Here is a 27052-nt window from a genome sequence, read left to right as displayed (position 1 = left end):
CTGTTTTAAATGTGCATACAGTTAGGCTGATGAAATAGATTTTTTTAAATTCTCTAAATACAAGAAATTAAAATAAGGTCAGTCACCAGTTAGCCTCTGCACCAGATCTACAGGTTAGAACTAAAATACTGCTTGGGTTTACCAGTTTCCTAAACCTGGGCTAATAGGGTGGAAACAAATCAGACTCAATCCTTCCTTGATGAACTATAAATGTACAGGCAAAGATCATGGAAATTAGAGCTGTGGTTTGGGAATTTTTAACCTGCAAATCACCCTTTTGTGTTAGCGCTTTATTACATTGTGTGTGCAAATGCAGTAATTAGGAGCCAGTGGGTTGTTTCAGCGATAAACCCCCATCACCAGGGGTTTGTGACACAGCCAGTGAAAGTCTATTGCTATAAATCACAGCAGAATGGGGATTTTAGCTGCTGAATTACCACATCAACCTCCCTCCTCAGCTGCTTGTCCCTGCAAACTTTCAAATTCTTCTGATGCCTACACCCATGCTGTTTCATTCCCTTAATCTTGGGTGAAGGGCACCCAGCCTAGTTTCCCCACATAACCTTATTTTACTAGATGGGGTCTGGTCAATGAAACAATCCATTTGTGATCTTGACAAGGCATTATAAACCATACCCAACTTCACCCTAGAAGTGTCCTGGTTTTAGTTCTATCCAGGGATTTAAATCAACTTCCAGTGTCCATATTTTCCAAGACAAAAATCAGCATATTTTGTGTGCTTTGGGGAACACTGGAACAGAATGTTTAAATGAAACCATTCTAAACCAGTTGACTGCAGTGAGAGTTGCCTTAACTTGTAAGGCATATAGGCAAGTAAGGATGAGGATGAGATATGAACTTAAACTTCCATTAAGTCACAAAGAGTTGGACACAACTGAGCAACTAAGCATTATGTGACCCCATGAACTGTAGCCCACCAGGCTCCTCTGTCCATGGAATTTTCCAGGCAAAAATACTGGAGCAGATTGCCATTTCCTCTCCAGGGCATCTTTCTAACCTAATCATTATGATTTATAGAGTATTGATAGAGAAATGTAGTTTATTTTCTTCACAAATATATCGGGACTAGAATAAACTATGGAGAAGGCAATGGCACCCCACTCCAGTGTTCTTGCCTGGAGAATCCCAGGGACAGCAGAGCCTGGTGAGCTGCCGTTATGGGGTCGCACAGAGTCGGACACGACTGAAGCGACTTAGCAGCAGCAGCAGTAGCAGCAGCAGCAGAATAAACTAACCAATGGGATGCTAGTAGAGAACTTAGGGAACTTGTTTTAATAAATTCCAAAAATGACTTGCAATTAAAATTAGTTATATCTCCTTTCACATGGGTGCTCTTAAAGTACTTAAAAAGAGTTTGTTCTCTTAAGAAATTCAAAGATATTCCTATCACAGTCTTTTTTTTGTTTCGTAACCATGTATTTGCTTAGCAAGTCTCTATTCAGAGATAGTAAAAAGTTATACTTTAGGACAGTAGAATTCCAAATGCCCTCGGCTTCTCTTTAGTGGTACATAGATAAATGAGGTGATACTGTGTTTCCTATATGCATAAATGAGATCCTCAGCTTTGTGTGTATTTCTTCTTCCATGTTTGTCTACAATTCTCCTCTCCTATGCCACCGTCTCTTAACCACTTCTCTTCCACACCCAGAATTGTTTGACATTCTTGGGCCTTAGGTCATGGATGTGAATCTGCCTCTGCCTTTACCTGCAATAAGATGGACGTTTTATTGGCAGGAGCCATCCCTAAAGGGAGACATTTTGGATATCCAGGGTTAAGCCGGACCCCAGTGACTCTATTGACACTGTTATGTGTGTAGTCAAGAATCATTACAGATCGATGGCACTTCCTGAGTCTTAGAAGAAGTTCCTGTGAGTCATCAAGACTGGTTTGGGATCAAGGAGTAGGGTGAGTATATTACACTCTTCGTTGGTTTGCATGTCTCTATGCTGGTGCTGCCGCCTGGAAGTATGAAGAAACTGACAGTTTTCTTTCCTGATAGTGACTAAGTTTGCTCCTTGAACTTACTCAGGTCTTCTTCCCAAGAGCAAACCCTCACTTTCTTTCAAGTGGCTGCTGCAAACAAGGGACCTTTTTGCCTTAAGAACTGAACCAATCCAGTGACTACCAAAACCGTTGATTTTACCAGATGGTGTTAAAGAATAAGTTCTACCACCGGAAAAAAAAAAATTGTAATCCAGAAAGAAAGTATTTTTTAAAATTAACCCATTTTAATGAATTTTTTTTGAAGTTGACTACGTGGCCTTAACACAGTTTCTATGAATAGGATGTGGTTATTTGCCTTTGGTGTTATCCTGATAACATGAATGTGTTTCTTATTGACAATGACCAAATGTCCAACACCAGAGCTACAGAAAGAGCAGCAGGAATGAAAAGCCTGAAGGTAAGAATGCTGCTATACAGTTGCCAAGAAGAAAGACACCGCTGCAGTGGCAGAGTTAAACGGTATATGGCTATGCTCTTTCTGCCCCACTAAGAGCAAATCATTTGGTTTCCTTTCATTTGGAGAGAAGAATATAGGACTACACTCTCTGAAAGGTAGGACAGCCATGGAAAAGAAATGCGAAAGATTTGAAATGATTGGAAAAGAAACACAAAAGATATGAAATGATTAAAACACATTCGATGAGGGTGGGAATTGAGGTTGGTGGAACGGGGTGGGGGCAGATTTCTTTTACAGAGAACAATTGAAATCTATTCTCTTTGACTTTCTAGAGAGCGGTAAAACATTTGGCCCTTGGCACATGAGGCAAATCCCTATTGGTCAGAGGTGGCAAAGGGTGGTCCAAGTGATAGATTCACCATAAAGCTCAATTTCATCTGGCCTGGAAGCAAATATTTCTCAAAATACAGATCTAAGACAATAGCATCCATCACATTTTTTTTTAAAAAATGAGAGGGAGAGACTGACTCTGCTAGCATGTGCTGTCTAGCATTGCCGCTGGAAATGCAGAGAAGTGGATGAAAGCTGAAAAGAGAGGCGTGTACCCTGGAATGGCAACCAGAAGTTAGCTTTCAGATCTGATAGGTAGACCCTATTTGTTGCAATCTATTGGCATGTAAGCTAAGACTGATTATTTTTCTATGGGTCATGGTCAATGGAGGGCTACTGGGAGAAAAGTAGAATGCTGGCACCCATTGGATTAAACTCTCAATGAATATTTTGCCTAGAATCAGGAAAATGAACTAGATGTCTTTCTTCAGAAACACTTGTTATGTGAGTTTCTGGTAAAGACCTCTTTCCGTCTGTCTTCTCAGTCTATGCCTCTCTTTCTCAGTATCATGGGGATGAACTAAAGAAAAGACACTTGTATGTAGTGAAACACAACCAGACGTGATAGTTTGAATGTTAATGGATCTCAAAACAGGGTTTTCAAGGGACTCATATCAATTACGTACCTGGGAAATTATCTGTGGCCAAATTTTAAACAAAACTAGCTTCTCCAGAAGCTTAGCATCTTTCCTTCATGCCCTTCTCCCTGTCAGGGACAAACTGAGTAAGAAGTCTTCCCAGACAAATCGGGTTATGTCAGATAGTCCACAACCAATAAATTGTTCAGGTTTCTAGTTCTAGAGGGAGAGATTGGACCAAGGCCCAGTTTGGCAAGAATCCATTAGTGAAATTCACAACTTGTAATCAAGAGGTCTATCACTTTGCATTTGAGAGGTTATCATTTGGAAATGACCTGGCTTTATCCAAATATCTCCAAGTAACTTTGGGGGCTGCTTCTCTAGCACAGAAGCCCATCGATAGGTTTCAATCACTAGTATTGTTGGGGCCTTAGTAAAATGGCTCACAGCTTTCACCTCCTAATGTTATAGGCATGCATTATTGAATTTGCTCTTTGCACTTACATTAAATTATGATCTCATTAGCAAGGAGTTAAATAGGTTTAAGCTACATTTGTGAACTACATGATATAAATACTGACTCAGAGTGAGAGTCTAGCAGCTAAGCACTGTATAACTCTGCAAATCATTGTAGCTACCCCTGTGGAATGAGGGTCACTTGGGTGGCCAGGGTCCAGTATTGCCAGCAGTCATATGTGCCTGCTCTCAGGTTGTGGAGAAAGTTCAGGCTTTCTCCAAGGGTAGAAAGATTAAAATAACTTAAATCTTCATTTTCCTAGAATCCTGCATCCAGAAACCCCTGTGAAAAGAAATAAATCAAGCTTCTTTAAAGGGGCTCCAGAATATTAATGTAGTCTAGGGCATAGCCTCCAACAGCTACCAGATGGAGAGGTAAATCCCCTCACTACACATATCCCCAGGTAACCTATGGAAAAGAATATCAAGGACTCTAGACTATATCCTTTCATCCAATGATGAATCTCTCTTGGTTGGTCATCAATTGACTTCAACTTAATAGATCAAGTCCTGCCTGGGCAGAGATGACTGTAACTGCCTTCCTGCCTGTGATTTCCTGAATGATACTAGGAGTGCTCCAGAAAAGGCTAGGGAAACAAGCGAGCAATTTGAAAAGGTGAAATATCTTCAGTAGAAAAGCCAGTGATAGATGTATTTTCTCCCTCCACTGGACCAAAGATAATTTTTAGAAGTTGTTCCAAAAAGTCACTAGGTACCAAGAAGCAAATGCAGTAACTTGGAGTGAGCTTTGGATAAATCATAGCATGAGGGGAGGGCTTCCAGCTTAGGCTGTGATAAGTTTCTGTTATCATTCAGACATTGTGTTCTTAGAGCAAGTTTGTAATTAACACTGCAAATACACCATCCTTGCTCATGTATTTCTTTTACTTCTCCGTAATCTCCTTGTCTTTCACTCCATGACCTATGTATTTACACATATATCTGTCCTTCCTAAGGGCACCATTGAAGATCTCCTGGTATAATTAATTAAACAGACATTTGCTGTTTAGGTGTCCCTGCTCAGAAAGGAGAAAAGAAGCCACTTAAACTAGAATATATCTCATAGTCTCTCAAATAGATAAATCTTACAACACCCTCGGATTCCTATATCTTTCAGGCCTAGAACCATATCCATAGTACAGACCTTGTCTCTCAACCCTTCTAGGAACACCATATGGAGGAATTAACTTGGTCACTAACTCACGAGGCCATTTTTTCTTCTTTGCACTATGGGAAAACAGCACCCTCACATCACTCCACATTTCTTTCTTTATAAAAAAAGAATCCAACATGGCTCAAATCTACGTAGTTTAGGTATTTCCTGAAATCAAAATTAAAAAATAAATTGGACAGTTCCTTTGAAATCAAAATTTTTAGTTACTTAAAAAATAATAAGCAGTTTCTACTTTCACAGGAGAAAAAATTGTTCCTCTTATCCTAAAACTGTCTGCATATGTAACATTGGTCAGCACTAAAATGACATTGAACTTCGCAATGGCTGGCTCATAGCTCCCAGAAATGAGCTGGGAACCTAGACAACTGCCACCCGGGGCTGGATGCCCTGGATTAATGAGCACAGAGCTTTGTTGTTGATTATTGCCAGGTGGGGATGGCAGAGATAAGCAGAAATTTGTATCAGCCAGTAATGTTTTCTTCAAAAATAGAACTCATTTTCAAGGCATTATGAATTACATTACTACCCCAATTTCAAAAAAAATTTGATGCTACTTCATGACTGCTCCCCACACTCAGGAACCATCATTCTGTCTCAGGTCAGTGCTCCCTTCACATACTATTAACTGACTATCTAGGTGACATTTGCTGTTATCCCCTCCATCTGGTCCATAATCCACATACATTTTTATGCTATAGGTGCAATTTACAGCCTTTCCATAGGAGGAATTTACAGCCTTTCCTCCACCCAACACCCCAGACCATTATTTAAACAAAACAGAACAAAGAATTGGAGTTTATAAACAGTTACACTCCACTTCCTTTCCCATTTCTCATGAAGCTTTGTATTTTAACAAGGAAGTTTCCTCCGTCTTAAAGATGTGAAATTTCCTTGATGGAATGTCAGGTACCAGTAAGGAAAATATCTGTGGCAGAGGGGGCTTCCCAGACCCCCTGAAATTACAAAGCACTCCTGTTCTCTCCCAAGCTCTGTGACCTGTGTTTTTGTTTTGTTCTGTTTTGTTTTTGCCTTAGGAGGACTCCACTCAGGAAATATTCACAGCAAGCCCTTCAGAGGGGAGAATGACTAATTTCCATGATACGAATCTGACCTACTTTGTTTAATTCTTTCCATTCTCTATTGAAGCAAGGACAATAAATATTTCTGACTTCTAATTCTCTTAGGTACCCGTTAAGGGCCTGCAGTCATAGCTCTGAAACATTCCCCTGGAGACATACCACCGCACCACAGCAGTGAAAGGCCCCAGCTGCTGGATCTACCCTTGCTAGACTGAGAGTTATTTGGAATCTGATGGTCCCTAAAGAAAAAATTCATTATGAACGTCCAAAGTCTAAGAACAAAAACAATGTGGGCTTGCCACCCCCTTTTTTGTGTGTTCCATTGGTGAAGGTACAGTGCAGGCTAGAGCAGATTACTTACCCTTTCTGTGCCTTGATGGCTTTACTTATAGAAGCCATGAATCTACCTTCTTAAAGTGATTATTAAACTTGACCAATAATAATAATTTTATTATGTGTTAAGTGCTAGGCTGGAAAACAAAATGCTAAAAGACCTTTCTATTCAAGTATTTCTTGAGAGAACTATTCTAAGTGGGGAATACAAATATATAAGCCATGGTCTTTCCACTTGAGCAACATAGTCTAGGGGGAAACACAAGGCCTGGGCACAAATAATAAGGCAAGATAGAAGATGAAGAGGGGGAGAGAAAATATTAGGGTGAGGAGCAAAAATGGCATCAAGAGGAAAGTGACATTTAAAGTGACCAATTGCCCACCTAATTCTACTTTCTTTAAAATACCAAATTGTGTGTGTGTGTGTGTGTGTGTGTGTGTTGGGAGGGGAACGTCAATACATTTGGTTGATTTGAATTGAGTTTGGCAATACATCCAGTAAGGTACAGTAACAGAGAAAATTATGTGGATAGAAGCAGTTTTTCTCTGCCATCTTGAGAATTTGTTCCACCCTGCAGCAACATACAATTGTAGATTTGGCCTTTAAAGTACTTTCTTTTCTTGGCAGCTATCCTAACCTTGTTAAGTGGTATTATCTGTGATTTCTGATTACAGCTTTTATGCTGCTTGGCTGTGCTGCTGCTTAAAATGTTTGTTTTTCTCCTTCATTTTTATTTAGAAGTTCCCAAACGCACATTGGTTCCCTGCCAGATTTCATAAACCCTGTGATTTTTTTTCCCAATCAAAGAGTAAACTTCTAAGGATATATAATTTGTCAGATTTCCCTAAAGTCCTGGGGCATCAGATGAGGTTTGGATTGTCTAAGGCAGGGTTTCCCAGCCGCAGCACTATTGACATCTGGGGCCTTGTGGTGGGGGCGGTCCTGCACATAGTGGGGTGTTTAACAGCATCACTGGCCTCTACCTACTAGATGCCTGTATCGCCCCCCTCCCCAGTTGTGACAATGAAAGATGACTCGACATTGCCCAGTGTCTCCTGAAGGGCAAAACTACCCCTAATAGAGAACCATTGCTCTAAGGTAACCTCCACTGTAACTGTACAGACTATGGTAGTAGAGAGTGGTTACCAACCATTCTGAGGGAGCCACTCAATGGCCTAAGGCAGGGGTAGGCCACTTGTCAGAAAAGCAGGATGCTAGATTGCTGACCTGGATGCTAAATGCTCAGCCTGGATTTTGACAAGAGTGGAGGGTGGCAGCCCAGAATAGGGCCAGCAGAGGAAAAGCCTTCCCTCCTGTAAAACCAGTACTTGTTTGTCCCAGGACCCCTTTACACAATTCAAAGTTATAGGAACCCCCAAAGATTTTGTTCATATGTATTATGTCTATTAATGCTTACCATATCAGAAATTAAAATGGAACGATTTTTAAATAATGTATTAATAACTCATTTAAAAATAATAAACCCAATGTATATTCACATAAATAGCATGCTTTTTAAAAAATCAGTGAAGAGTGGCATTGTCCTATTTTTGCAAGTATCTTTAATATCTGGCTTAATATAACAGAATAGGATTCTCATATCTACTTCTTCATTCAATGTGTTGTGATATCACATGTCATGTTACCTCCAGGAAACTCCACTGTACATCATGAGAGAATAAGAGTGAGAAAGGCAAAGAACACCTTAGTATTACTACCAAAATAGTTTTGACCTCAGCGACCCTCTGATGAAAAGATTTCAGGGATCCTCCAGGGGTCTCTGGACCAGTTTGAGAACCACTGCTCTAAACTAACATGCCCCACTTTTATCAACCCTAGCTTACTTAAGTGTTGATAATTTTTTTTAAAACCTAGGATCTCTAGGGAGAGATCTCTATTTGGACCTTAGTGTGAGTGCCTTTAATCAGACTGCTGTGTTCCTGAGATCTAGTAAAAGCAGCCATAACTAAAGAAATTGAAGTCATTTGAAGAACACAGTAGCTTGAGGGAGGTCAGGGCCCGGTAAGGGCTTAGTCAGAGAGCAGCATGAAGACACTGGGCCCTTTGCAGTAAGAAAAGAGGAAGCATGAAAAGGAAGAAAAAATGCTTTATACTTTTTCCTGTGGTCCTGATGGAATCAGTGACCTATCTGTTATTGAAAAACATCTCCCCTGCAATCTGAGCCAACTGTCATAATCCTGATCCTGGGTGCCAATATGTAGTTTAAGGCATAGTACTGAAGGAGAGGTGGTGGTGATAGAGGAAAAGATTATAGGAGAAAGGAGAAAGAAGGAGGCTAGACAGTGGAGACTAGGGGAGAAGGCAATTCCAACACTGATCTCATGGCCATAGATGGCCTGTCTGTCCTTTAAGAAAAAAAAGTCGAAGACGACTGTCACAGCTAATAATATCCTAAAGAGGCTCACATTTTTATTTAAATAACTTTTGTTTCTTTGCATTCCAAGCAACTCTGGCCAGCACTTGAGAAGCCTAAGCTTCTGAGCATTGATTGAAGGAACTTGTTTCAAGTATAAAAGGACCTCAATTTCCTGGTGACACAAAATACAGATATTCTGGCTGCCAAGTTCAGGACTAACCAAGAAAGTGTCACCTCCCTGACACTAAAGGTTTATAGTTTTACAAATCCTAAGTGCTCTGAAATTGCCTATTATTTTTACATGATGATCTGTTTCTCAGAATATCTCGAGATGGTCCTTCTGCTCTCAACAGTAAAGAGGAAAAGAAAGGAAACAGGCTTTGGGGATGATCTGATAGAGAACAGATCTCTGTGACAACAGAAGTCTTGTCAATCATTGGGATATGTTGGTGGGTCCAAGTTACCCAAAATAAACTCAGAAATTCTATGGAATGTTCATAGTTACACAAATATACCTGTTTTCCTCCTTGAAAATTGGTAGCATTCAGAAAAACAGGTACTAGTACTGGCAATATTGTTCACATGAGTCTGAACACACATTAGTTCATAGCCTCATAATACAAATATGCTACCCCCTCTTTATAATGCATTTTAAATCTAAAGTTATTAGAGATCCTTTAAGATTCATTAGGTCTAGAAAGAAAACTGTAGAAGTCATTATTCCCATTTTACAGCTGAAGAAATTTCCAAGAGAGAAAATCATTACCCTAGTACCAGTAGGGTTTCCTGCACTTGTTAAGTGGCTCTGAAGCTTCATTTGACTACAACAGCTTATCTAAACTTCCTCTACAGCACTGCCATAGAGGCAGAGTCAGTTTGCCATTTCAGGTCAAGCCATATTAATAATCCATTTTAAAACAATCTAGTTTACCTTCTGATGACCTGAGTTGGCCATAGACGTACAACCATATCAGAGAGACAGCTGATCAGTAACTTAAAAACAATCCGTAGACCAAATCTCACACTGTTGAAAGTATTCTCATCCAGAACTCAGAGGTCCACATTATACTGTTAATATTAAGACCAGTATGGTGTAAGAATTTAGTCTGGGGAGACATGTATGTAGTACAGTTTGTTGGAAGATCATTTTCAGCTGGACAGCAGATTTGTGTAATAAAGGACAACTAATCAGAAGGCGTGCTCTTCACAGAGAATCTATCTTCTATTCTGCTGGAATTCATCCTTTTGTCTCCACATGTGGAAGTGCCTCCCCTTCTGGCCCCGTTCCCTTCCCCACTCCACCATAAAACTTGCTTTCTGTCTGGAAGTACAACAAGACACCCGGTTAGATCAAACCTAACACACCTTCATCACAAAGCTACTGCAAGCTGCCGCCGACGATTGTCACTGAGGGGAAACCCTCCTCACCCCACACCGCCTATCTGAGGAGTGCCTTTTTTCTATCCTCATTATTTAACAGTGTGTGCCGATTACTCAAAGCGATATGGGCAGGCCCTGGTAAATATAGCGTTGCTGTAGTGTTAATTTTTATAAGGTAATGCTCAGGTTGCCTGCAGTGTCTAAAATTACTCTGTGGCCAGGGCCCCCTGCTTTATCGCTTTCTATAGTTTTAAAGTAGTTTGAAGCTTGAATAACATAAAATAACATAATATAATGTTATTTATGTTATTTCCCACGTGAAGAACGCCTGTAAACCTTGCAGTATTGAAACTCAGTGAACAAGGCATCTTAGACAAGCTGAAAAACAAATGGTGGTACGATAAGGGGGAGTGTGGAGCCAAGGACTCCGGGAGTAAGGTCAGTCGCTGAAGGTCTTTTTGTACTGATTAGCAATCACATTTTGAACCACTGTTTATTTTCTACCCTAAAACGGCTTTCCTTCCCAACACACACTCCCTGACACAGTGGGACCCCTTTATAACACCAGCGCTGAAAGTTTAAGGCAAACACCAGCCTTAGAGGCCTGCCACGTGACATCACTCATGGACTCCCGGCAAGCTATTGTAATCAGGGAACTCAATCTGGCCCACCACATTCCCAAAGAAGTACAATCATGAGCTGTGTTATAAGGGGGTTTTACTGTATTTCACATTTCGAAACTTCGAAGAGAAAAACAGAACAACAACCAAAAAAAAAACAAGATCCAGTTGTGACAGTACTTTTTCTTAACCTCTTACAGTTTCAGAGACTTTGTAGTTGCTAATGCCTTTGGTTATGACTATATTATGTTGAGCCCACTTGAAAACAGTCAAAGAATTAAATAACAAAGACTGGCTTCTGTAAGCACAATGATTAGCCTCCTCTCAGCTGCTGTCGTATTGAGTTCAGCATCTATTTGGATTTCGAATTTCATTAAGTCTGTCACACTTCTCTCTTCCAAAGGTGTTATTTGAATCTCTGTACGTAATATTCTAAAATTCAGTCGCATGCTCCTTAAGGGTATACATTCTCAGGATAACATCACATTGATAAGCATGAAACACTCTTCCCCGCCTCCTTCCTGCCCCCCTAAGAAAATTCTTTTTGAGTTTCAAGTTTTGCCTTTCCTTTTTTCGAACTAATATTGTGGTATCAGTTAATTCATTTCATGAAATGCCACTCATTTTCCTTGTGCAGTGAACCATTTTGCTCCTGGTTTTCTACATCCCACAACAGGGAATTTTAGGAAACTTAAATTGGAGGAACTTGAAACTTTGTTGCTACAGCTTAGTGGGTCATGCAAAGGACACTTTTTCCCCATCAAAAATCACATACATATACAAATCTAATGGGAGAGGACAAGTTACCAGAAATTGATCCATTTCCTAATGGACTGTGGAGCATCCCTGCAGATAGTTTCACCAGCCTCCTTAAGGAGGCGATCCATCATTTCATAAGTGACAGAGATTCTTATCACTTGTCTAGCTGTCATTCATCCTAGAAGAGTGACTCTTTGCAAAGTTGTTATAGAGATGAGGCATGTCTATACCCCCCTTCCCGACAATGCGATTCAATTCCAATTGGCCTTTTTGTTGAAGTAAACAAGTATAGGACTGGCTCTTATGAAAATAGAATCAGAACATGGCCAAATTGTCTTTATATTTAATTCTTTACATGATACTAGGACCAGCTGAGCTACAGAGTATTGAGTGTCAGCCATAGCCATCATCTGCTCACTGTGCTATCATTTGAATAAGATACTCAATTCACTGGCTTAACAATGTGGGTATTCCATTCTATTGTATTCAGCAGCAAAATGGTTACATTCCCTCTAAAAAGACTACAAAATGCTATTTTATTTTATTTTTGTCAAAGAAAGGCTCCTGGCCCTTGCTGTGTCCTACCTCAAGGTAGGGCTCAAGGCACCAACTTTTCTCTTTCCATTGTTCAGCAGTTCAGTTTCTGCTTTTTCATACAGGCAGATAGCTTAGTCAGATTTGCACAGTTTGACCTGAAAGTCACTGACCGGCTTCCTTGATTTCCCCCCACCCCCCTCTTTCCATTTTAAATAGGGATCAGATTAGGGGTAGGGTTTTTTTGTTTGTTTGTTTGTTTGTTTGTTTTTTTCCTAATTATTCTCTACATTCCCTGGAGTAAAAGCTAAAAATAAGCTGGATTTTTTTTTCAATCATCAGCCTCCTGGAAAAGTTTTCTGATTTGTATGGAGCCACTTCAGGACCCAGTGGGTCCTCCTGAGGGTTTCCTTAAACTCCCAGGAAGCAGGAACAGAGTCAATTCATTGTGCTGTGCCCTTGTCTCCACAGCACAAAGATTTGCTCCCCTGAGGGTGAGACCTTAGCAACCAGCCCCCACAGGGAGCAATTTCTTTCTCAACCACTGGGTGAAAGGAGAGAGCTAATCCTTTTTAAACAAACCCTTGTAAAGTAACTCCCCCCAATATGAATATCAGGAACTACTAACATACTCACCTGCTATCTTAAAAACTAGTTGTTGACACAGGGAGAACAAGGGAGAAAGGGGTGTTGCGGGGCAGAGAGGGGAAAGAGTGCTTCAAGTTCCCAAATGAAAAGAGTGTTACATCAATAGAGATTATGTCACTGCTCAACTCTGGCAAATGGTGTTTATGCAAGCTGGCAAAGGACTAAATTGTGCTTGTGTTTACACTTCTGCTCCCATGGCCGAATGTTGCTTTATTTAGTTGTTGACACCATCTTGAGGTACTAAAGGATTTAAGGAGTCAAATAAAAGAATATTTAGGTGAGGATCACAACTGTCAACAGAAGCACAGTCTGCTTTCTTACTAGCCATTGTGAAACATCCACCAGTTGCCAGAGTTGAGTCATAACATTTACATCAATGTCTAGTTATTTTACGACTTAGAACTGTTGTATACTGTTGCAATGTATTATAATGTTCCATTGTCTTTGTTTTCCCCAAGAACTAATCACCTTGTTCATTTCTCTTAGGACAAGACCAGTGCTCTGAGCCTGAGCAATGTGGCAGGCGTTTTCTATATACTTGTCGGAGGTCTGGGGCTGGCCATGATGGTGGCTTTGATAGAATTCTGTTACAAATCGCGGGCAGAGTCCAAACGCATGAAACTCACAAAGAACACCCAAAACTTTAAGCCTGCTCCTGCCACCAACACTCAAAATTACGCTACATACAGAGAAGGCTACAACGTGTATGGAACAGAGAGTGTTAAGATCTAGGGGTACGGTTAAGGTCTAGTACACTAATCAGCTTACGTTATTGTATGTTAATCTCTTTTATTTTTCTCTTTTTTTTGGTCTGGTTTATTGTTTAAGAATTGTCTATTCTTTGCAACCATTTAATTCTTTGAAAACAACAGTTGTGCTTTCGTCAGACAGTAGAGCTTTTCTAATAGCATACTTGTAATTAAATTGTGGTCTGCAACCTAAGAGGAAAAAAGTTCTCTAGAGCAGCACTGTTCAAAGGGAATATTTGCAAGCCACATTTGTGAACCAGATGTGTAATTTAAGTGCTCTGGTAGCTATTTTCAAAAGTAACACAAGTAATGGTAGACATATGGTATTTTGCATTTGTCAAAACCTATAGAACATCGAGAGTTAACCCTTAATGTAAACTATGGGCCCTGGGGCATAATGATGTGTCAATATAAGTTCATTAATTGTGACAAATGTACCACTTTAATGTTGATAGTGGAAGACAACAAGTGGAAACAGAGACTATGGGAACTCTCTATACTTTCCACTTAATTTTACTGTGACCCTAAAGCTATTCTAAAAAATAAATTTTATTAAGTAAAAAAAGTTTTTTAAGTAACACAAGCAAAATTAATTTAATGATATATTTTTAAACTCAGTATATCTGAAATATTAGCATTTCAACTTGTTACCAATGTAAAAAATGAATGAGGTATTTTACATTCTTTTTTCATACTAAGTCTTAGAAATCAGGGGTGTGTTTCACATAGATACTCTCACATTAGCCACATAGCAAGTGTTCAATAGTAACATGTGGCTGGTGACTGCCACGTTGGACAGTGCAGCTATAGAGAAAGCAGCTCTCTGGAACTGATGTGAAAATGAAAATGGAAATGGGGAGCTGCCCCCTTGAGAAAGGCAGTGCTTCTATAGGGGTGTGTTGATTCACTTAAGTGTAAACCTAAGACAATTGCTTTAATCTGTGAGTTCCTTTGTTGTCCCTTTCTTGGAACTGATGTTCATTCAGGTAAGTGTCTCCCAGAGGACAGTCTAGGACCCCTGCTGCTGGCTGTTCCCAAATTCATACTTAAATGAGCCTGATTGATGCCACCTTGACTCTGGCAGCTACAGCCAAAACTCACCAATAACTCAGACATGTTCAAAGGCAAGCTTGAGTTAGGATAACATCTCCATCTTGCAAGTGTTTATGAGAATATAAGTTTAGTTACCTTCAAGTGCATCTGTCATCAGTAACGTACCTCTCAAAAGTGGAAATGAACAATTAGCAACTTCATAGCTCTTATTGTACGTGGGAGATTTTTTTTTTCTTCATGAGTTAACGTCTATGAGCTTCAGTTTCTAAATGCATTTGTGCTTTTGACCTCCACATATTTCATGGTGTGGATCTCAATTCAGCCAAGTTTTAAATATTTCCTCCAAATAAATCACTTGTCCTCACCACAGATGGCATTCTCTTGTTTGATGAAGCTGCTAGTTGTTCTTTCCTGCTGCAGACCTCCTGACAAGAGGTATATTCAGTATACGACTAACCCACTAACAAAGTGCTCCCATTGCATTGCTGAATGGATCAAAGATGGATTCATCTGTAATTAGCATTGTTTGCATGCAAGCATTTAATGTTCCAGTGTGCTTAAAATATTTTACTCTTGAATAGGTTATATAGGCCCATTAGAACTGGGGGGATGTTATTTGCTTTCTCATAGGATAGTACCCAAGTGATTTCAACCTAGGTGAATTATCCCAAATTCAAAGATACTAGCATCCAAAGAAAAGAATACACCTGAAATCTGCATATCAGTTTTCCACGTGCTCCCACTCTGTTGCTGCAGTTGTGGTAATGGGGCAAAAAACACTGGTTTGGCCAATGTTCAGAGTTTTTCCATAAAACCTGAACAAACTTTTTGGTCAAGCCAATATTTTCCCTTTTAGGAAACTAAGCACCAGCTGTATCAAATGACTTGCTAAAGGCAAGACAACTGGGTAGTGGCAGTTCTCGGACTAGAACCCAGCTCTTTGTCCTCTTATAACTGTATCCTTCCCTAAACCATGTGACCACCCTCCACTCATGGCCTGGTGGTCTCCAGAAATCTTGAAACCCCAATGGGATCCTGTCACATGAAGAGCAGATCCTAAGTCTATGTCTTACTTCTTTACAAAAGTGTCTTGAGGGACTTCACCTGGCCTCCACTGGACCTCCTTCTGATGTACTTGACACAAAGGTGTATGTTCAATCATTCCTACTTCCGCAAAAGGAAGCTTTCTGGAACAGGGCTTAGGGTCACACAGCCTCCAGATCCTCTTTATTATCAGCCATTCTATCTGAGTCTCTTGTTTAAGTCCCAGAGCAGTGCTTACCGACTGACAGTGTGCAGCAGGTCTGGGGTGGGGCCTGAGGTTCTACACTGCTCACAAGCTCACAGGTCATATTGATGCTGCTGGTCCAGGGAGTAGTAAGGTTCTAGATAAAGTTGTCTCAGAGCCTATCACTTAAGGAAGGAAGGGGGGTGGTGAATGAAAAAGAGAGACAGAAAGTGGGATCAGCAAACCTTCGGGCAGGGTGCTGCGGTCTTCCAGTGGAGGCCCAGAACACTGAACCCAGGGGTGGGGAGAGCACAAGAATGAACTTCCTGCAACTTCTGGTGCAGTGGCTTTCCTTTAGTCATCTCGGCTGACCCATTTTGTGAAGCAAGATTCAAGATAACTGAGGCAAAAATCACATTTGAATAGACATCGATGCCAATGCAGTTACAGCCCAGTTAGCTGGCACTGTGGCAGTCATCCCTAGGATGAAAAGAAAACCTGGGGAGAGACTCTGCAAACAAATGTGTCCTCCAAGTCTGTGTGAAGTCCCTAGACAAGAAGGAAAAGTCCCAGAGGATGCCAGGGAAAAAACCTGACATGTCAGTCAAGACAAAGCAGGCTGAGCAGGAAATAGAAACCTCTCAGCTGTCCTCAGCCAGTTTGGTGTTGAAACATCAGGGGGATGTTAGTCTTCATTCATTCATCTTTTATTTCCCAAGAAGTTCTGGAATATCTCACAGTGACTTCTAACTTCTTACCTAGTTATTATGGTTTCCAGTTCTTAGAGTTGGCCTAGATCTGTCAGGGTCTATTCAGGGTCACAGAGATGGAGAAGCACCCTGAGATTTTACTTATATTGCTGATTATCAGAGCCAGCCTTGGGAGTTTATGGTACCAGTCATTCTTCAGGAATAATGACTCAAGAGCAAATTGACTGCAAGAATATAATCCAGGTGAAAAAGGCATCCTTGAAAGAGGAGGGACTCATCTCTCATTTGCTATGGCTGAGAGTAGAGTCGGGGTTATTGGACTCATTGTGGGAACCTATGCCTCAGACCTAGCCCTGATTTGAGAGCAGATGACCTCTTGATGACCTACTGTCTGTCTGGGTTACTGATCACCCACTGGAAGAGGGGCCTGAAGCATGCCTGGGCAGGTGAACAGCCATCAAGCATTCCAGATTCACTGCACCCTACGGGTGACTCTGCTCACTATTTTAAGAAATTCTTTCCAATTTCTTCATTGCTGCTCAGAATTACTTTTGGCTTCTTTGGTTTCTTCAATATATTTGAAATCCTTCTCATTTTCAAGAGCTCAAAATGCCTGGGGATGAGGAAAAAGATTTCTTTTTTCCTCTAATACAGTTCTATGTAGCCTTCCTAGAGAATAACAACTTTGTTCATGCTGCCCATTTTGAAGGAATCTGTTTTCCTTCTGCAACTATAGACAGTCTTGCTGGGGAAGCATCCCTGCCTTAGAGAGCTCATCTTACATTAAGTGGTGGTGTGGTGTTCTTTGTCCCAAGAGGACATTTCCCTCCATGATAATATTGGGTTGGCCAAAAAGTTCATTCAGGTTTTTCCATTAACATCATACAGAAAAACCCAAAAGACCTTTTTGGCCAACCCAATATTTCATCTACCTCCATTTAAAAACCGGAGACAGAGGCACTGAGAGATTAGGTGAGTTTCCCAAAGTTATGCACCTGGGAAGTGACATCCCATGGCCAATAGGAAGGTCAGAGGGACATTGACCTTTATGCCATAGATATAAACTTTCTCCAAATATCTGAGATAGATATGATTCTGGACCATAGGGATTCCAAGGAAGCAGTTTACCTGCTTTCTTGTTAGTCTTATTCTGCTTCTTTGGGTATTTTGACCTTCAGGTGCATCTTTGAATTTCTTCTTACAGAAAATTTTATTCTAGGGCCAGTGGTAGTGATCATGTCATTCTTTTGGGATAAAATTCAGAGTTACCTCAGGAGAAAAAGAAGGACCCCATTAGTATAGACAGAAAGGATAGAGAAGATGGGTATGAACTTGAAGAGGAGGCAGGAATGTGGCCTTAAGTTTCCAGGGTTGGGGGCAAATGAAGCCCCTGTACTAGTTAATGCCTCCAAAAAAGAGGGCAGCAACAGCATCTCCATCAGCCCCTAATATCAGGGCAAAGACCCCATGGAGGCAAGCTCCTTTGTGGATATCACTAGGGTTCTGCCTTCTTCCTGGAACGTGCTATCTCTTCAAAGTCCATTTGCTATTTTCTGACTTCAGTAACGAAGGTTGTAGATATCAAGAGAAAGAAGGTGTCACCTTTCTGGCAATGAGCCGCAAATTTTCTTCTCATAATCAAATGGGTTTCAATTGAGCCAGCCATAGAAGACCACTCACAGTCTGTCCTAGGCAAACAGTCCCCGGTCACAGTTTCTGCAATCAGAATTCACTCTGCAGTGTCATTGTCCTGACGCTGTCATTGTCCTATATTGAAATGCTACTAAGCCCTGCTAGTATACCCACATCCTAAGTGATGAACGTTTTGAGTTAGACTTCATCCAACGCCCATGTATTCCTTAGTACAATGCATAGTAAAAAAAAAAAAAAAAAGAAAGAAAGAAAGAAAAGAAAAAGAACCTAATTTTAACCTATTGCAAAGCACTTGCTTCCAGGGAAAGAATTCAAACAAACCTCAAACCTGTTGCCTAAAGGCAGTCAAACAAGGTGCAGCCTCAGAGATGCCAGTTTGAAAAAACAGCTGTGGTTTTGATCCAAGATAGACTGAGCTATAGCGCACTTAGATTGCCAATAGAAAGCCCATTCAAACTGACATTAGCCCCTTTACTTTTCAGATCCCTTCCCACTGGAGGCAAGTGATGAGAGGAATCACCGAAAACATGGCTGCTTCAAGGATCCTGAGCCAGATTCCACTCTCCTTGGTGTCGGGCATGACACGAATATTGCTGATGGTGCAATGACCTTTCAATAGGAAAAACTGATTTTTTTTTCCTTCAGTGCCTTATGGAATACTCTGAGACTCGCGACAATGCAAACCATCATTGAAATCTTTTCGCTTTGCTTGAAAAAAATTAAAATAAAACCAACAAAAAAATGGACATGCAAGATTCCAGTATGCGAAAACAAATGTTATTTTACAAAGTGTCAATTCAACAAAAGCCATTCTTTGATACCACTGCACAGTATACAAACACCATGTTCTTTAACACACATACACACAGACAAATTTCAAATTCCAATTCTGTGAACAGGCCCAACTCAGCTAAAAGTATTAATTCCTCCTGATTTAAAGAAAAAAAAAATCTGACCTCCCTGTCTGGGAGGAGACTGGCATTTCTTCTAGGATCTGCTGACAAGATGTTTTTTGGTATTTCCTGTTGGTGATGATGTTCTGTGCATCCTATTTCCTTTCAACATTGCTGAAATGTGTATATCTTTAGAATGTAAATGCAACACTTCAGAAAATTCAAACACTTTGGAAAAGGGACTCAACGGTGACTTCTGTGTTTTGAAATGGTTTTGTGAAAATGCGCTGCCAATTTCCCACTCGGTGAAGGGATGAACAGAACTTTCTGAAACTGACTTGTGTTTAGCAAGGGACAGGCACTCTTAGGCATACCTCTCGGTGCTTTCCTACAAACGGATCCCGGGGCTTTCTGAGAAGCCCGGAATTTCAGCTCACAGATGTGTTTTTCTTGCTTCCGTGTGCATCTTAAGTCAAGATAGCTGAGTATTTAGCATTGAGGTGAGGGAAATGCGGCCTACACTCCCAAATGTGTTTAGAATATCTTTCTCAGAAACAACACTGTGTTTAGCTCCGCTTTCTCTGCTAAGTATGCCTTTCAAATGTACACCATGGAGACAGGACCGCGTTGCAAGGCGGGCCAGTGGGTTCAGACCACAGTTCTCATCTGACTTTCACTCTTGCTAGGTCTGTCTTACCAGCTGTTGCCTGTGATTGCCTGTGGCTCTCTGTCAGACTGCATGTGTCCTTTCCTAGTTTGCCAAGACTAAGATGCATTCCCAACCTCCTGCTAAATCAGGGGCCTCAGTGTCACTCCCAGCTCCTTGCTTGGAGCAGTCTCTCTACTGACTCCGAAGATCGCACCACTGCTACACAGGCTATCAAGTAACTAACTGCGTACCTGCCGTTGGCATCATCAGAACAGTCAGAGGAAATAGTCTCCACTCACTAATTACCTCCTATATAACGACGTACGCTTTCTGTAGTTCAGTAGTCTGCTCTCATCAGCGACGTGCATTGGGAAGTTTCTAGGCTGTAAAAACTGGGAGCTCGAATTCATCTCCCCAAGTGTGACCCTTAGATGCTTTAGTTGGCTTGCTGCACATTTGCTCTTGTCTTCAGAAAAGAAAGGTACAAGTCTAGTTTCCAATGAAACATTTCTGGAAAAGTGTAATATAAACTTTCATTCCAAAAACTGTGTCAGAAATGAATGACTCACCTGTCAAATTTTCAATGGTATTGAACAAAACAAACAGGAAAAAATAAAAAAGAAAGCTGTTGTGTTTTTGTTTTCACAAAACTGTGATTTTTTTTTCAACTTCTGAATGCTATGATGTCCCAGCACGGGAAGCTAATGCTGTGCCAATATATGAGGTTGTATAAAACCAACCAACCAACCTACACACAAACTTCTCATAGGCACTGTAAAGAGAAGTGGATGTTTGTTGACTCAAATCAGTTTTTCAGAGAGGAAACTTCACTGGGAATGAAGAGGCGGGTAAATTGGTTTGTTATTTTTTAAAAATGTGCATGTTTAAAAAAAAAACATTGCTTCAAATTTCTGCTACTAACTTCAAGCTACAGGAGTTTGGCGGTAGTCACTTGAAGATTTTTTTCCAATTATTTTCTTTTTGTTGTTAAAGCTGTACTTCAGTGAACAGAAACATTGCCAAGCAAACTAATGGCTGTAAAAGAGTAAATTGCATGTGTGGGAATAAATTACGGAGCCTCACTGCCATGAGGTATTGTACAAAGTTTTAATACATTTTGTAAATAAAATTGTAAAGAAAGAATTCTGTTTCTGGGCTTTGACTGTTCAAATTTTATTGGGATGCATGTGCCAAGAAGTTATTATTCACCAATTAACTTCCCACCAGAAGTCTCACCAATGATGTTTGGTCACCTTACTGGTGATCTTCACCAACTATTATGCCTCTCCCCACCCCAGCTGCAACTGCAGTCAGGTTCCGACTCCTAATCTAAATGGAAAGGGGCCATGAAGACCCTCGATTAGGTCTGCTGGGATCGCCACCAATGAGGTGGCATCAACAAACAGAAGAAAGCAGGACTTCAGTTCATATGTGAAAGAGGAAAAGTTTGACTTCAAGACCTTCATTCCCACTCATCATCTCCTCCACCCTCAGGGCCCCTTTCCTCAGACATCTGCCTTAACCCTAACCCCAATCTTCCATCCTCTCATTGCCAGATCTGGCCTCCCAAGGAAGGGCCCAAACTAAGGATTGATGATCTTCAAAAAAAAAAAAAAACCTCCAATTGCTTTCCCATGTCATCACACGTATGTGTTGTCTTCCTCTTAGTTAATTGGCTCTACTTTTTGCTTCTTTCATTACTGATAATAACTTAATGTTCCAGTGGAAAATCTTTATTCCACCCAGGGCCACTGATCTAGAGTAGGGGATTAAATAATGAATCTAGGACTATACTGATCTTAGAATGTTTCCGAGAACCAAAAGGCTAATGATCTAGTTTGAATTGTATATAGTGAAAATGGAATATGGTTTTATCCAACGAATAGAGCACATGTTTAAATATAGATCAGTTTCAGATGATGATCACCAAAGAAAACAGGGGATGATGGTAGGAGAAAGGGGATAATTTGCAACTAAGCTGGAAAGGAAGAGTGCAATTGAGATGCTAGAGAAATAAAGATATCTGGGGTTAGAGAGCTAGGGAACAAGGAATACAATGCCTCAGAGAGAGAAAGGTGGGAGCAGGAAAGGAAAACTCTCAGAAGTCTATGAAGTATAGGATGATATGAACACCATGTGGTCAATTTGACCCACAGGCTTCAGCATATTACTGTCATTTTCACTGTCCTCTGAAATGCCATTTGCCTGGTAAAACACCCTTTCTAACTTAACTGCTTTCCTTTTCTTTGATTAGGACACCTGGACACGACTCAGCAACTAAACAACAGCAGCAGCCCCCGCCCCCCAGAAGAGAATGATTCTTTAGAAAGCAGATTCAGTGACTAGATTATAGTGACGGTCCCCTTGGTGGCTGATGAAATCAGTTCAAGTGCCAAATGTTGTCCCCAAAGCTTCCAAAATAATAGATTTCAATTTTACCAGGAACTCCAATTCCTTACCTCAAAGAAGAAGTTTACCTCAGGTGCTGTGGTAGGTGATGGTAGAGGGCAACTTGGGTTTACCTAGGAATTGAGTGTTTTCCTCCTGGGAGGAAGGGAGGAGGTGTTTTTAGTCTTTCTCAAGTTAGTCCCTAGGTAGCTTTATGTCTTACTGATACACAGGATCAGAGTTGCCAAACAGGTCTGCAACAAAATCTTTGATCTTCCAATGTCACACTCTCACTGTGCACAAGAGGAAACTGCTTCTGGCTCTCTGTGTTGGTTTTCTTGCCCTGTTAACATTCACATCTGATCACACTTTGTCTATAGGACAGTCTTCAAAACAGGAAGGACAAGTGTATATGGAAACCTTGGTAGGATTCTGGAAGAAACAGTCCCGCAAATCACCTTCCTGGTACTGGGTGAGGAGAAAGGATTGACTGTGACTTGGGGGAGATGAACATAGAAAAGGAGGAGAACAAATGGAGAAACAAGAAGCAAAGCCATTATTCCTCAGAGTCCAGACTCAGTGAAGCAGAAAGATGCACTGACATGCTGTCTTATAAGGGTCATAAACCACCAAAGTCTATTATCCGTTGGAGAGTTACTTTCAAAATCTGAGCCAGCTATTTGGCTACTCTCAGCCATACTCCTCCTCTCTTAGCCTCACCCTGTTGGACTGGGTTTCCTGGGCACCTATTTATTATCAGATCATTTGGCAGATATGAAACTCAGCAACAATATATCTGCATTCAGTTGTGGGAGCACACAGAACTGAGAGTCCCATCAGGAAATCTCTTTTGAATCTGGTGTTACTAGTAGGACTTACAGTTTCACCCCTATCATTCTAGACTAAAGAAAAGACAAGGTCTGGGCACTGAGAATTAATGAAACTTGCCTCTAGAACTGAAAGTGAAAGAATGAAGTTGCTAGGAGACCTCCCCTACATCTAAGATTGAGAGTCACAGACCAGTCATTTGTAGTCTGTAAAGATGGTGCAATTGGACTTTCTCAAAATGTTCCCTGGGAGGGCACTGTTGTTAGGAGAGGATGGAGGGAGGTATTGGGAGGGTCAGTCATTGTCCCAAACCTATGGCACTTTCTTTGCATCCTCAACACTGAGAGTTCACAAACCCATTTGAGTAGGCAGGATACCCAAGTTTTTTGATAGCCATCGTTGTCCTTGTAACAAAACAGCACCTGGACAAGACAGCTGGGGGAGGGCCTATACTCCTTTCCTCGCCTCTCCAGGCTGAGGGGAAAGCAGTCTTGGTGGCAAGGCAGATGATGACTACAAAGAGTCTCCATCCATCCATGCCCTGTGTTATGCTCAGGGAAAGAACTAGAAAGAGCCCCAGAAGGAGACTTCAGCTCTGCTCCTTCACTTGGGTTTGCACTTCCTAATGTAATCAGGTGGAACCTAACTGCATTTCTCTCTGTGCCTCAGAAGCTGTGGGCCTTTTGAACTAAGGAATCACACTGGCCCCTATAAGCCTCTAGTTGTTGAAGACCTCAGAATGACCACTTCCCTGCCAAACTGCCTACTCTTTGAGCTGGAGGTATTTGCTTAGATATTGACTCATGATGCCCTAGTTACAAAAGTGTAAAAGAACCTGCAACAGCAGCCTAAATAATAATCCTCTCCTCATGACAGCAGCTTTGGTAAAATTACCCTTGCAGTGGTTTCACTGAGCCTCAGTCCTGTAGCAAAATGGTTGATTTAGATTTTTCCTAATAAATATTAATTAAGCCTGAACAAGTCAATTAAAGTTCTGGCAGCAACTCTCAAGAAGCTTGAATGCAAGGCTGACAGGATGATAGAATGTTACAAATATTTCTAAACATTGCAGTCTTCCCCCACGTGAGGGCTAGTTTTCTTGAAAGACAGGGAAACCCTCTCTAAACCTGGTAAAGCCCTTTAGGCCTGCATTTTCCCCCATTTACAGTATAGCTTCAGAAAAGCTTGCTATACCCCATCACCTCTTCCTTAATGATAATGCTATGGCTTCTGTCCTACCACTCTATAGGAACTGCTCTGGCCAAGGTCATCAATAAACTGTAATCCTACTTTATTGTAAGGGAAGTCAAACTGTGACTCTTAGGCCAAATCTGGCCCACCACTTTTTTTGTGAATAAAGGTTTATTGAAACATAGCCATATCCATTAATTTACTACCTGTGACTGCTTTTACCCTCTAATAGCACAGCTGAGTAGTTACAAGAGTATTGCCCACAATGTCGAAAATATTTACTTACTCGCTTTTTGTAGAAAAGCCTTGCTAACTCCTACTTTATCCAACTTGTTAGTCATTATACTATTTGATCTCTTTCTAGAATTTGGTGCTATTAACCTCTCCCATCTTGGTAGTCTCTATTCGTTTGACTTCTGTGACCTCACTTTTTGCTAGTTTTCCTCCTGCCTGGCTGCTAATTTTGCTTCTACTTCATGCTTCCCTGTCCTCTCAATGTCAATGTTCTCCTGAGTTCTACCCTGTTCCTTCCTCTGTACTCTGTACACTCTCCCTGGGTACTGTCCCATGGTTTCCATCTCCACCTACATTGTGTCTCTCAAGTCTTCATTTCCAGCTCAAAATGCTCTCTTGAGTTCCAAATAAGTATATTCAAATGTCTAGTGCACCTCCTTATTTGGATTTATCCCATAAGCACAAACTCAACATTTCCAACACAGAAACCATTGTCTCTGCTCTTACCCTCACCCCACTGCTAAACAAGACATCCCTCTGAGAGCTCTGTGCTGTGTACTGTGCTTAGTCGCTCAGTCGTGTCTGACTCTTTATGACCCCTTGGACTGTAGCCCACCAGGTTCCTTTGTCTATGGGGATTCTCCAGGCAAGAATACTGGAGTGGGTTGACATGCCCTCCTCTATGGGATCTTCCCAACCCAGGGATCAAACCCAGGTCTCCCACATTGCAGGCGGGTCCTTTACTCTCTGAGTCACCAGGGAAGCCAAAGAATACTGAGAGCTCTATCTTGATTTGAAACCACATTGATGTAGAGTAAAACAGCATATAAGAGTAAATCTCTTAAATCTTAAAATTGGTATATGTGACCACTTGAGAAAAAAGTAGGCTTGGACTCAAAAGTAGAACCCACCATACAATGAAAAAACACATGGGTCAGTTTAACATCAGCTTGTTAGATGTTACATCTTACCTGTAAGATGTAGTGAAAAGTGTATGATTCTTCTCATTTTTCAGGGTCCCAGAGTCATAATGTCGTTTGCACTCAGGTGGAAGAAAACCAGCTCATATTATCACCAAAGAAGAAATAGGCAGACTTGGAACCAGCTACCCAAACCACTCCCTGAAACACGATATGATACAGTCCTGATCACCCTGAGAGAGATACTAGGTGGAACCTGGATGGAATTAGAGAAAGAACAAGCAAAGAAGTGGCAGGGGGTGGGATGGGGGGGCGGGTGTCAGAAAATCAAACCTGTGTATTTGTGTAAGCAAACCATTCTTTTGATTTCTCTCCTTTACCCTTGCCATCACCACAGAGAGTTAGGCTATACAGAGAAGACAGTAAGACAAGGGATCAGTCACCCCACCCAGAAACCTGGTAATCAACCTTGTCTGCTCCCTCTATCATCCTTTCCCTCAGTCAAGTCCTGATGATTCTACACTCTTGATCTGTCTGAAATCGATCTACTTCTATGAATCTCTACCTTAGTTTGAGCTTGAAACATTCTAGATGGTGTAATGCAAGAGTCTCTCAGTTTTTCCTGCACTCTTTAGTTTGTTTTGTTTTGTTTTAATATAATATAAATTTATTTATTTTAATTGGAGGCTAATTACTTTACAATATTGTATTGGTTTTGCCATACATCAACATGAATCTGCCATGGGTGTGCACGTGTTCCCCATCCTGAACCCCCTCCTACCTCCCTCCCCATACTATCCCTCTAGGTCATCCCAGCACACCAGCCCCGAGCATCCTATATCATGCATCGAACCTGGACTGGCGATTTGTTTCATATATGATATTATACGTGTTTCAATGCCATTCTCCCAAATCATCCCACCCTCGCCCTCTCCCACAGAGTCCAAAGGACTGTTCTATACATCTGTGTCTCTTTTGCTGTCTCGCATACAAGGTTATCATTACCATCTTTCTAAATTCCATATATATGTGTTAGTATACTGTATTGGTGTTATTCTTTCTGGCTTACTTCACTCTGTATAATAGGATCCAGTTTCATCCACCTCATTAGAACTGATTCAAATGTATTCTTTTTAATGACTGAGTAATACTCCATTGTGTATATGTACCACTGCTTTCTTATCCATTCATCTGCTGATGGACATCTAGGTTGCTTCCAAGTCCTGGCTATTATAAACAGGGCTGCGATGAACATTGGGGTACACATGTCTCTTTCAATTCTGGTTTCCTCAGTGTGTATGCCCAGCAGTGGGATTGCTGGGTCGTATGGCAATTCTATTTCCAGTTTTTTCAGGAATCTCCACACTGTTCTCCAGAGTGGCTGTACCAGTTTGCATTCCCACCAACAGTGTAAGAGGGTTCTCTTTTCTCCACACCCTCTCCAGCATTTATTGCTTGTAGACTTTTGGATCGCAGCCATTCTGAGTGGCATGAAATGGTACCTCATTGTGGTTTTGATTTGCATTTCTCTGATAATGAGTGATGTTGAGCATCTTTTCATGTGTTTGTTAGCCATCTATATGTCTTCTTTGGAGAAATGTCTGTTTCATTCTCTGGCCCATTTTTTGATTGGGTCGTTTATTTTTCTGGAATTGAGCTGTAGGTGTTGCTTGTATATTTTTGAGATCAATTCTTTGTCAGTTGCTTCATTTGCTATTATTTTCTCCCATTCTGAAGGCTGTCT

At 41.0% G+C, this 27052-nt stretch overlaps 1 protein-coding gene across 4 annotated transcripts in view; it reads left to right on the top strand.

The window, feature by feature from the left end:
• The window catches only part of GRIA3 (glutamate ionotropic receptor AMPA type subunit 3), a 310974-nt gene extending 290084 nt beyond the window's left edge, over window positions 1-20890 (top strand). Inside the window, exons 15-17 of one of the 4 annotated variants that reach the window (XM_040265228.1) lie at window positions 10575-10689; window positions 13299-13546; window positions 18688-20890. In XM_040265228.1, coding sequence (XP_040121162.1) covers window positions 10575-10689; window positions 13299-13544 — 361 coding nt within the window. In that variant the 3' untranslated portion in view covers window positions 13545-13546; window positions 18688-20890. Of the gene's footprint in view, window positions 1-10574; window positions 11030-13298; window positions 13558-18687 lie in introns of those variants that run through there. The other 3 variants (XM_040265226.1, XM_040265227.1, XM_040265229.1) reach the window with 3 other exon arrangements.
• Window positions 20891-27052: the final 6162 nt, after the last annotated feature.

The sequence above is a fragment of the Oryx dammah genome, unplaced genomic scaffold (genome assembly GCF_014754425.2).
Source record: "Oryx dammah isolate SB20612 unplaced genomic scaffold, SCBI_Odam_1.1 HiC_scaffold_23, whole genome shotgun sequence".
Classification (NCBI taxonomy): domain Eukaryota; kingdom Metazoa; phylum Chordata; class Mammalia; order Artiodactyla; family Bovidae; genus Oryx; species Oryx dammah.
Note: the sequence above shows the minus strand (reverse complement) of the source record. Positions and strands in the feature narration are given on the sequence as shown.